General features: G+C 34.7%; 1 protein-coding gene across 20 annotated transcripts; it reads right to left on the bottom strand.

Moving 5' to 3' along the window:
* Positions 1 to 1,368: 1,368 nt before the first annotated feature.
* On the bottom strand, positions 1,369 to 9,573 carry LOC126732390 (pentatricopeptide repeat-containing protein At4g39952, mitochondrial). 20 transcript variants are annotated; one of them, XM_050435192.1, is made up of 7 exons: positions 7,010 to 9,573; positions 6,227 to 6,657; positions 5,208 to 5,839; positions 3,039 to 3,094; positions 2,701 to 2,837; positions 1,724 to 2,357; positions 1,369 to 1,650 (listed from the first exon to the last, which is right to left on the bottom strand). In XM_050435192.1, exon 1 carries the CDS (start codon positions 9,546 to 9,548, stop codon positions 7,215 to 7,217), a length of 2,334 nt encoding a protein of 777 aa, XP_050291149.1. In that variant the 5' UTR covers positions 9,549 to 9,573; the 3' UTR covers positions 1,369 to 1,650; positions 1,724 to 2,357; positions 2,701 to 2,837; positions 3,039 to 3,094; positions 5,208 to 5,839; positions 6,227 to 6,657; positions 7,010 to 7,214. The 20 variants fall into 20 exon arrangements, with proteins under 20 accessions (XP_050291149.1, XP_050291148.1, XP_050291156.1 ...); XM_050435191.1 differs by having other exon boundaries at positions 1,369 to 1,647; XM_050435199.1 differs by having other exon boundaries at positions 1,724 to 1,782.
* Positions 9,574 to 12,078: the final 2,505 nt, after the last annotated feature.

The following is a 12,078-nucleotide window of genomic DNA, read 5'->3' as shown; positions in this document are numbered from 1 at the left end:
TCATTGAACTCGATTTATATGTATAAAAATCGAGTTCATTGAACTCGGTTTCTTGGCCAAGAAACCGAGTCCAATGAACTCAGTTTCTATGCTTACAAAACGAGTCCAATGAACTCGATTTCTGGCTTACGTGGATAGTCTGGCTACTGGCAAAATAGGAAACTCGAGTACAATATACTCGATTTTATAACCCAAAAATCGAGTCCTTTGAACTCGAATTGTTAGAAACCAAATTAGTTTAAAACGTTTCCTAACTAATGATATTGTTTGGATTTTATAGTTATTTTTTTAAAAAATCCGGGTTTTCTATATGAGACTTAGGGATTTTGATCATGTTGAGTAATATTTTTTTAATTTTTTTAATTAAATATGACGTGGCAGTAAGTTGACATGGCAAAAAAATATTATTTTATTTGGACTATCAGTCACATCAGCATTTTTCATCCAACACTTCGCCGCAAGAATCAAATTGATATGACATTGAAAATGTTAGGGATCAAATTGACACAATTTAAAGGTTAGAGACTAAATTGAAATATAGTGTAAAGAATAAAAATCCAATTTGTAATTTATCAAAAAAAAAAAAACTCATATGAGACTTCAATTGTAACGTTATGATTTTGATTTATCAAACATGGATGAAGTTTTGCAAACAATTTATATATTAAAAATGAAATTATGAATAATTTTTCTATAAAAATAATAATTGATGAAGTTTATCACGTGAAGTATTATTGTTGACCATGACTTTGATAAAATATACTATATTCGGTTTTTTATTTATTTATTTATTTTTATTTGTATATTGTTAGCCAATTATACAACTTTTGTATACTCATTAGAGTGTAAGAAGATTGTAAGTTTCTCTTAAAAAAAGATCTTGTATCAGGGTATATATGCATATTAAAGTCAATAATTAATTTTATATATATATATATATATATTTTTTTTTAAAGTAGTGTATATATATATGATTTGAGTTTAACTCGACACAATCGTTTGGCCTTTCCAACTCAAAATTCATGGCTCCGCCACTACTTGCCTCCTCCCTCCCCTCCATAGAAAAGCTTAAAAAAGCGTATAGGGTACCATTATTTAGGCTCAAGAATTCAACACAAGGGAGTTGAATATCTGGCTTTCTATTTAATAATTTAAAAATAAATAAATAAATGACCATGCCTTTTTTGCCCCCTTAAAAAAAAAAAAAAAAAAAACCACTTTGATCCCTTCCCGTCAAATGACATTATAGCACAACCAAGATACAATGGCATTTTGCATTTGTAAGTTTGTACTCAGACTTTTCACAAGCAGGCAAACAACTCTAGATTTGCTCATATTCTAACAAATAATAATGAAAAGAGAGTCAAGTGGCTTCATTATTTTCTATGCTCAATATTATCCAACAATACTCCATCAAAATCAAAAATTAAATTATTACACCAACAACAACAAATACACAGTTATAACATGGACCATGGAAACAACTCACCTCAAACTATTATTGAGAATGATATTCAATGCTTTTTTCCAGCTGGTTAGTAACATCAATTAACCACTACTGCATCTATTGTTAAAAACTGTAGGAAGCAAGAAGGACCTCCATTTGATAAACTGCTGACCTATCTTTGCTTTCCTTGATATTTCACACTGCTGGTTGCAAAAAAGAGAGCAATAATAATCAGAATATTGTCAGTTTGGGAGCATAGTAGGAAATGGAAAGTACCTATTGTTTCTAAAAGAGATATGAGGTAGTTCTAGATATTATTGATGAAGTAGGTTCCACTGTAAGCAAAGGTTAAGCTTCTGTTAAAATCATACAAGCAACGAGAGGAATGCGTATGTTATGGAATGCAGCACCCAAAAATGTAGAAATTAATTCCACTTTGTTTTATTTGACAAGAATGTTAGCAAGACGAAGTAGGTTCCTGGTCTCATTTGGAATCTCCAAATACCAGACTGAAAATAAATATTTCAATTAGAGGCTAAAACAACAGAAAAGCACACATCAGGGTAAAGTATTACTGCAAACATTATTCATTTGTAGACAACTAAAGTTACAAAATATATCCAGGGATACATAAATTGCTTAAAAAACATAAAATAATTGAAGGTCAATAACTGATCTCAACATAGTGAATCTTATCTTGATAGATTAACAACTAATCTTAATGGGTAGAGAAAAGTCATATATGTCCCACATCAACAATTTTGACTTGCTTTCCTCAAGTTGTCAGAAACTCCACTTAGTAACAATTGCAATCAATTGCAGTGATGACTAAAGACTAGGGTTTGGATCTTTTCCTTGAACAGCCACATAATTTATTCGATTTCCACATAACATTCTCTCCTTGGCATTCCTAGCAATTATCAAACAATAATCAACAGGCAAAGGATGGAGAAATTAAAGTTCTGTCATGAAATTGAAGCTTTTCTACTCTGAAGTTGATGCATAAAGATAAACAAACTGAAAAACATGACTCTCTCTAACAGAAATAATAAAAAAATTTAAAAAAAAACGCAAAATTTTTTTGGGGAAAAAGAACTCTGAGATTAAGAGTTAATTTCCCCTTCCCCTCCATAAAAATTAAAAATAAAAATAATAAAAGAAAGTGAAAGCACATTAAAATGCACTTAAAGAATACAAAAGCATACCAAAACAACATAAACAGGATTTCAATGTATAAGAGATAAATATCTCACCTTGTACTCAAACCCAAAAAGATCAAAATCATCTTCTTTTTTGCCACAAAACACCACAATCCTTGAATGGAAAATGACAACACCTCCTATAGTCACAAACAGCTTACTCACTTTTGACTACAAACCAAATGGGTTATCTGGGAAGGACAATGGAGAGTGTAAGTTTATTTGGTCGATAGGAGAGTCAAGGAAAATCTATTGTTTTCCCCCTAAACTATGGAATATCGATTCTATATTGTTACTAAATTTCCAAAGGTATGCTAATGAAGCACTTAAGACACCTGCTTCCTGGACCAGGCCACATTTATCATAGAAAATTCAGCATATGTTGAACGCACCATCCCTCTCATAGTCTCTATTCAAATTGCTTGCTTGACTGATTAAGGTCACTTTCCTGTTGTAAAGGCACAAGTGAGAAGTTTTTACATTATAGATATGAAGGTATGAAAAACAGACAGGTTTCATGCAAAGATAAGGAAAAGAACTCACAAGTCACAACCCATATACCCATACAAAAAGGTTCAAAGAAGTTAAAAGTCAATTAAGTAAAACAAAAGAGTGCAGTGCTACATGGTCCATGATCTCCCAGAAACACAGCATATCAACTCTACTTAGGGTCCATTTGGTTAGGCGTTTTGAGAGTTTAAAATACCATTTTTAAAACTCAAAACTCTGTTTTGCAATCACAACTCCTCATAGTTTTTTTACAAAGGCTCATTTTAAACTCAAAACACCGTTTTCAAACAGCTTATACAAATGCACCCTTAATGTTACTTCAGGTCACAGAAATGATCTGTACTGATGCAGTGACTGGATGGGACCCAGCCAAAATAAGCAGTCCATCCTGAGTCACTACTTTACTTGAATTTTCTCTTCTTCTTCTCTCTCTTTTTTTTTTTTTGTCTTTTTAATGTTTTGCCTATGATGGGGTTCCATGTATGACTTCTGTGTTGGCCCCACCCACCCCCCCCCCCCCCCCCAAAAAAAAAAAAAAAACCAAGGGGGAGGGGGGTTTGGACCACAGTGAACAGGAAGATTACCAGTGAGCCACAGTAGTGCAACAGCAATGTTAGCCACCTTCTGAATTGAAACAAAATTCAAGCCCCTTGTGTATTGATCTATTTCAATTTCTGTTGCTGGCTATCAGAATTGAGATGGATACTAAAGCTCCTTATATAATTGTATAATTATCAAGCCAAGGGTAAAAGAGATCCCTCTACAAAAATCAAAGGAAATTTGTCTAACCTAGCTAGAGTGTACTCCAACCAGCTCTCTTTGCCACATTCCTTTCATTCTCCATTTCTCTTACCCTTTCAGCCTCCTCCCACCTCCTAACAGAATTATAAATGTTGCACACCATTATATAGTACCCATCATTTCTGGGTCAGTCTCGATAGCATACTTCACAATCCTTACTCCTGTCTCAATTTCATTACTCTATAGCATTAGTCTTTAAAACGGGAGGGGAGCCGATCCCCTTATTTTATGCCATTAAAGGTACAGCCAAGTTTGATTTCAAGTTATAGTTGACTTAGGGAAAATTAAATCAGGGCAACTTGTTTCTTAGTTGAAAATTTTCAAGATAATATTAGGGGATAGAATTTTTTTATTAGACATTATTTTCACATCTGACACCATTACTAACATATACTAATCGTAATTATTCTAAAAAAAATTGTGAAAAAGGAATTGTAACTAAATTTATTAGTGGAAGAGTAGGGAGGGTACCATACCTTACTCTATAACTCTATAAACAGTCAAACTCAGCCTTCTTTTTCTTTTTCTTTTTTGAGAATCCTATAAACACAACTTTATTTATGAGGGATACCTAGTTTACTAGGATCTGGGTAGGCTCAACACATCCTGCCTAAATCCAAGAATTACATTTATTTGACTAGCAAACTCACTGGCTGTTTCATATCCTAGATTTGGTATATCAAAACTTAAAATTTAATGGAGTTGGAGAAGGGCTTATGAGAAGGTTAAGACTACAAGGCACCACCAACAAACTTGTAGTCCAAATGGAACCTACCCTAGTTTCCATGTCACGGGTTCAATTTTGTCCCTGCCTCCTCCCTCCCCTCCAAAGAAAAGCTTAAAAAAGAGTATAGGGCACCATTATTTAGGCTCAAGAGTTCGACATAGGGGAGTTAAATACCTGGCTTTCTAGTTAATAATTTTTTTTAAAGAAACTGCCTATTTTGCCCCCTTTCCTTTTTTGTTCTATGGTAAAAAATAGACCTTTGATCCCTTCCCTTCAAATGAAATTCTAGCACAACCAAGATAAAATGGCATTTTGCATTTTGTACTCCGACTTTTCACAAGCAGGCAAACAACTCTAGATTTGCTCATATTCTAACAAATAATGATGAAAAGGGAGTTGAGTGACATCATTATTTTCTATGCTCAATATTATCCAACAACGCTCCACCAAAATCTTAAAATTAAATTATTACACCAACAACAACAAATACACAGTTATAACATGGACCATGGAAACAACTCACCTCAAACTAATATTGAGAATGATATTCAATGTTTTTCTCCTGCTGGTTAGTAACATCAAGTAACCACTGCATCTATTGGTAAAAACTGTAGGAAGCAAGAAGGAACTCAATTTGATAAACTTCTGAACTATCTTTGGTCTCCTCGATAATTTACACCGCTGGTTGCAAAAAGAGAGCAACAATAATCAGAATATTGTCAGGTTTTGGAGCACAGTAGGAAATGAAGTATCTAATGTTTCTAAAAGAGCTACGAGGTAGTTCTAGATATCATTGATGGAGTAGGTTCCACTGTAAGCAAAGGTTAAGCTTCTGTTAAAATCATACAAGCAACAAGAGGAATGCATATGTTATGAAATACAACACCCAAAAATTTAGAAATTTATTCCAGTTTGCCTTTTTTGACAAGAATGTTAGTAGCATGAAGTAGAGTGGTTTACTGGTCTCATTTGTAATCTCCAAATAAAAGACTGAAAATTAATGCGTCAATTAGAGGCCAAGACAACAGAAAAGCATACATCAGGGGAAAATATTTATTCCATTGCTTTGATGACTACAGACTAGAGTTTGGATCTTTGCCCTGAACCGCCACATAATTTATTCGATTTCCACATAACATTCTCTCCTTAGCATTCCTAACATATATAAAAAAAATTAAAAAGGCAAAATATGGAGAAAAGCATAAATTTAAAAATAAAAAATAAAATAAAGCAAAACAAAACAAACAAACCATGGCTGCAGAACTTAAATTTCTGTCATGAATATGAAGATTTTCTACTCTCAAATTGATTTATATGGATAAAATAAACTGAAAAAATGAGGCTCTCTCTAACAGAAATAAAAATCAAACTGCAAAATTGTTTAGGGGGAAAAGAACTCTGAGCTTAAGAGTTAATGCCCCTTCCAATCCAAAAGAAAAGAAAGACAAAAGTGAAAGCACATGAAAATGCCCGTAAAGTATACAAAAGCATATTAAAACAACAAAACAGGATTTCAACATATAAAAGATAAAAATACCTCACCTTATACGCAAACCCAAAAAGATCAAATTCATCTTCTTTTTTGACACAAGACACCACAATCCTTCAATGGAAAATGACCACACCTACTATAGTCGCAAACAGCTTACTCACTTTTTTTTTTTTGTTTACTCACTTTTGAATACAATTCTACAAACCAAATTGATAATCTGGGAAAGACAATGGAGGGTGTAAGTTTTTTTGGTCGATATGGAGAAAATAAGTCAAGGAAAATCTATAGTTTTCCCCCTAAACTATTGAATATAGATTCTATATTATTACAAAATTTTCAAGGGTGTGCTAATGAAGCACTTAAGGCACCTGCTTCCTGGACCAGGCCACATTTAATGCAGAAGTGTTGGCATATGTTGAACCCATCATCCCTCTCATGGTCTTTATTCAAATTGCTTGCTTGACTGAAAAAGTTGGCTTTCCTGTTGTAAAGGCACAAGTGAGAAGTTTTACATTATAGATATGGAGGTGCAATGCATAGATAAGGAAAAGAACTCACAACCCATATACCCATACGAAAAGGTTCAAAGAAGTTAAAACTCAATTAAGTAAAGCAAAAGGGTGCAGTGCTACATGTCTATGATCCAGTGATTGGATGGGACCCAGCCAAAATAACCGATCCAGCCTGAGTCACTACTTTACTTGTATGTTCTCTAATTTTTTATGTTCCATGTAGTTTATGACTGCTGTGTACCACCCCCCCCCCCCCCCCCCCCAAAAAAAAAAAAAAGAGAAACCAAGCGGGGTTTGGAACACAGCGAACGGGAAGATTACCAGTGAGCCACAGTAGTGCAACAGCAATGCTAGCCACATTCTGAATTGAAGCAAAATTCAGGCTCCTTGTACATTGACCTATTTCATTTCTGTTGTTGGCTTTCAGAATTGAGGTGGATCCTAAAGTTCCTTATATAATTATATAACTATCAAGTCCAAGGGTAAGAGAGATACCCCAACAAGAATCTAAGGAAATTCATATAACCTAGAGTGTACTCCAACCAGCTCTCTTTGCCACATTCCTTTCATTCATCATTTCTCTTACCCTTTCAGCCTCCTCCCACCTCCCAACAGAATTATACATGTTGCACATCATTATATAGTACCCGTCATTTTCTGGGTCAGTCTCAATAGCATACTTTGCAATCCTTACACCAGTCTCAATTTCATTGTGAGTTTTACAAGCACTTAACAAAGCACCCCACACCCCACCGTCAGGAGCAAATGGCATTGAAAGGACCAATGCTTCAGCTTCTTGTAGATTACCTGACCTTCCTAGAAGATCTATCATACAGGAATAATGCTTCAAGTTGGGTTTTATGGAATAGTCTTGCATTCTATTAAATAGACACTTCCCTTCTTTGACGAGCCCAGCATGAGTACAGGCTGAAAGAAGAGCAAGGAAAGTGAGTCCATTTGGTTTAACATTTGATTTCTCCATCTGCTGAAATATCTCAATAGCAGATTTTGCATGACCATGCATTCCATAACCTGAGATTATCACATTCCAAGATATAACATCCCTCTCTTTCATTGTGTCGAACAATTTTCTTGCTTTTTCAAGTTGCCCACATTTTGCATACATATCAACCAATGCAGTGGCCAGAGAAATATTAGACTCAATCCCTCTTTCTTTAATGTAACGGTGAACCCTTTCTCCTTTCTCAAGAGATGCAAGATGAGAACAAGCCGAAAGCACTATTACCAATGTTGCTGAGTTGGGTTGCAAGTTTTCTGAAATCATTTCTTCAAATAGGGCTACAGCCTCTGCATAGTGCCCACAGTAAGTATAAGATGAGATCAATGTGTTCCATGTTATGATATCCCTCTGTGTCCCACAAAATATTTTCCATGCAATATTCAAATTGCCAGCTTTCACATACATGTCCATGAGTGAACTAACTACCATGACATTTTCATCCATTGAATGTTTAATTATGTAGCAGTGAAGTGAACGGCCAAGATAGGTTGCTACCAGTTGGGAACATGAAGAAACCATAGAGACCAAGCTATTTGAATCTGGTTCAATGCCAATCCATTGCATCTCTCTAAACAATTCTATGCACTTAGCTTCCAGCCCTGCCTTACCATAGCCAAAAATCATATTGTTCCAAGAATCTTTGTTTGCTTCAGGTACTCTACGAAAGAGCTTCTCTGCAAGAGATAATAATCCAAACTTGCAATACATGGACAATAATGCATTATGAACCATCATATCCAACACATAATGCTGCCTTATGATTAATCCATGAAAGGCTTTTCCTTCAGAGACAATCATGGAATTACCAAATCCCAAAAGTATGGAACTGATAACTATTCCATCTGGGTATATTTCATTCTCCTGCATTTCCAAAAACAAACTCAAGCCCTCAGCCATAAGCCCAAATCTTGAATAAATACCAATGAGTGATGTCCATGAGAGAAGATCTTTATTAGTTACTTCACAAAAAGAATGGTAAGCTTCTCCAGGGATCCCACACTTGGAATACATGGACAAAAGCGAAGATTGAACAACTTGTGAACACCCAATTCCGGTTTTTACCATTAAACCATGTAAGCATCTACCTTCAACTAAAGCACCCAGGTTCCCACAAGCTTGAAACCCACCTTCTAATGTTCTAAAAGTTGGTCTCTCACCATCCCCACCCACCCTATGCATCTCACAAAGACACTCCAAACCCTTCTCACTCTCATTATTCTGCACATACCCAATCACAAGTGCGGTCCAAGCAACCACGTCTCTAACACACATTTCATCAAACATAAGATATGCATCATCCATTTGAGCACACTTGACATACATATACACAAATGAAGACCCAACCGCGGAATTCCCCGCAAAGAGCCCAAGTTTCAAAACCAACCCATGAATGTTCTTGCCATGGTCTAGCAACATCACCTCAGCGCAAGTAGAAACAACCATTGGAATGGTAAATTGGTCGAGTGGGGTATCAACTGCTCGCATTTGGAGATGAAATTCAAGGGCTTGAGAGTAATTGCCATTAGAGAAGTGGGATTTGATTACAGAGTTCCAAAGAAATGTGTCTTTGGGGGGCACCGAGTCAAACACTTTGGTGGAAGAAGTGGGTTTGTTGAGAGAGGAATAGAGAGAGATAAGCTTTGAGGCTATGAACAGGTTGTTTGAGTTGCCACTGGCGATGATGAGAGCATGAGATTGGAGGAGAGATTGCAGCGTTGAGGTTTGGTTAGAGAGGAAGTAGTTGAGGTGATAGTGAAGGTAGTTGGAAGTTGAATATGTAGAGAATAGAAGAGAGGAGGGAAAGCGTTTGAAAAGGTGGGTGGGTTTTAGACACAGCATGGGAGCTCTCTAACGACTATGCTGCCAGAGCTGGGCTTTTATGTTTGTAAATAGCTTATACAATTATTTTATTTTATTTTTTTAAGTTTCGTCATATTGCATCCACTCATTATGATAACTCATTATTATTAAACCAAGATATCAATTAGTTTTTGGTATAGCCGTATAGGTATTGAACTTCAAATCTCTTATTCAACCATTAGAGACTTTACCAATTGAGCTAACTAGAATTTACTTAATTAAAAGTTAATAGAAGATGATAGGATTATTTAAAGACATTAAGAAAGAAAAATGAATATATATATATATATATATAGAGAGAGAGAGAGAGAGAGAGAGTTTTAACCTATGATATCTGCTTTCGATAATAGCTCTTTATCAGTAGACTAAGACACCAATCGGTTTTTTGATGTAGACGGAAATTGAATTCTAGATCTCTTGTTCAACTATCAGAAACTTTATCAATTGAGTTAATTGGAACCCACTGGAAAATGAATATATTAGATATTAGACTATCACTGAAGTAGTGTGATAAATGATATATAAGATGCAGGCGGCATAATTACAAACTTCAAGTGAACTATTTTATGTTGGATTTTCATATCAATTTTCTTCCTCTCACTCTTTAAACAGAATAGGAAAACATGTAAAAATACTAATACTAAAAATATTGACCAAAACTTGTAAATAAAACTTATTCACCTACCAAAAACTAACCCAAATAAAATTCAAATAATACACTAAAAGGCACCAAAAGACGTATGTAAAAAAAAAAATGTTAAATGAACTATTTTGTCCCTTACAGAAGTATAAAAAAAAAAAAAAACTATAGAACTCCACCAAGGAAACAATAACAAAAATAATAAAAAAACATAATGAGCCTCATTTTGCTAGAATTCAATTAAATGCCTACAGAAACAACTTTCAGATGCCAAATATAAACTAACATTAGTTTTAAATCATTATTTCTAGCAATGAACAATTTCAAGTATATTAGTTCTAAATTCAAGCAATAGATACTGACCCTCTAGCCATGACATTTGGATTCATTAGTTACACAAATCACCATTAAAAACTTTAATTATTTTGTATCCACTCATCCTTAAAAATTGGGGATCCTGGAAATATTAATGTACCACCCCTTTCCCTTCTCTTACTAAATGAAATCATTATTACAAAATCAATTCTCGCAGCACAAGAAATTATAGATCTACTTTAATTATTGAATCAACCAAACATCATACAGGCAATCCAAAACATAGGAAAGTTTAGGCGTTATGTTGAGTAGACAACCAAAGAAACACAATTGGTCATATGGTCCCCTTTGTTCAATTGAGTTAATTATATTACATTAGCAATAACAAAACCATTGGTTGTAATACAAAACGATAGCCATTTTTCCACAATTCTATGCTGCCATTTATAAGAACAAAAGACCTAACTTCTTGGGAGTGTTTGGTAGAGAGGATTTTAGAGAGTATGAAAAAAAAAAAAAAAAAAAAACGAGGAGAGAAAACTTTTTGGAAAGTGTTTGGTTGGAAGAGGGAGAGAGGAAAATGATGGTGGAGCCTAGGTATTTTCTCTTTGGACTCACCAAAAAATTCTCTCGAAAATAAGGAGAAAACTGAGTAGGGAGAGTTTGATAGATAAATGACGAGAATGATTGTGCACTTGCACATGGGCTTGTCCAATACATTGCTCTTTTTTCTTTTCTTTTTTTATTTTTTTGGTTTGGCGTGTACGTTGCCTTTTCCTTCTTTTCTTTTTCTTTTTCTTTTATTTTTTTCCTTCCGGTCTGGATGTTGCCTCTTACTTTTTTTTTTTTTGATTACCTAGGCAGGCTTCGTCCAATATGTTGCTCTTCTTTTTTTTCTTTTTCTTTTTTTCTTTTGCTTTCTTTTGTGTTTTTTTGTTTAGACATGATTTTTTAAAAATAAATTTGGGTGATTGGTCTTTTTTTTTTTGGTCGATTTTTTTTATTTAATTGGGCATTGTAAGCGACTAAATTCTCTCGTTTCGAAATAAGTCGAACAAGTGAAAATAGTTTCACAAATGCGAATTTGTATTGATGATTGTGTGGTACAATTCTCTGTGATTACAAAAGATTGATCCTCTGATTCGATCTCCTTCAAAGATTTGTTGATTGGATTTGTAGTGATGTGATTTTGATTCGAACACCCAATGTACTTCAATTTGGTTGAAGAATGGATCGAAGATCTTTGGAACAGAATTACAATGAATCTCTGGCTATAAGCTTGTTGGAAATCCCTTGTTCTTCACGTTCTTTGTGTTCTTCGTGTGTTCTTCGTATTTGAGGGTTTGTTGTGGAAGTTCTCCGGGGCTTTAGAGGCTTGAATCCGTGGAACTTCACTGATTTGTGGTCATTTGAGGTTTCTGGAGGCTTTTGAGCTTGATTCCAGTGAACTTTGAGATCTAGGCAGATAGTTTGGATGATTCTGCTTCGAATGTTCTTTGTATTTGGGGTTGAAGTTCTTGAAGTTCCTGGAGGCTTCAGGGCTTGATTCCAGCA

This window comes from Quercus robur, chromosome 6 (assembly GCF_932294415.1).
Source record: "Quercus robur chromosome 6, dhQueRobu3.1, whole genome shotgun sequence".
In the NCBI taxonomy this organism is placed as follows: domain Eukaryota; kingdom Viridiplantae; phylum Streptophyta; class Magnoliopsida; order Fagales; family Fagaceae; genus Quercus; species Quercus robur.
The sequence above is the reverse complement of the archived record's forward strand: the minus strand, read 5'-3'. Positions and strand labels throughout refer to the sequence as shown.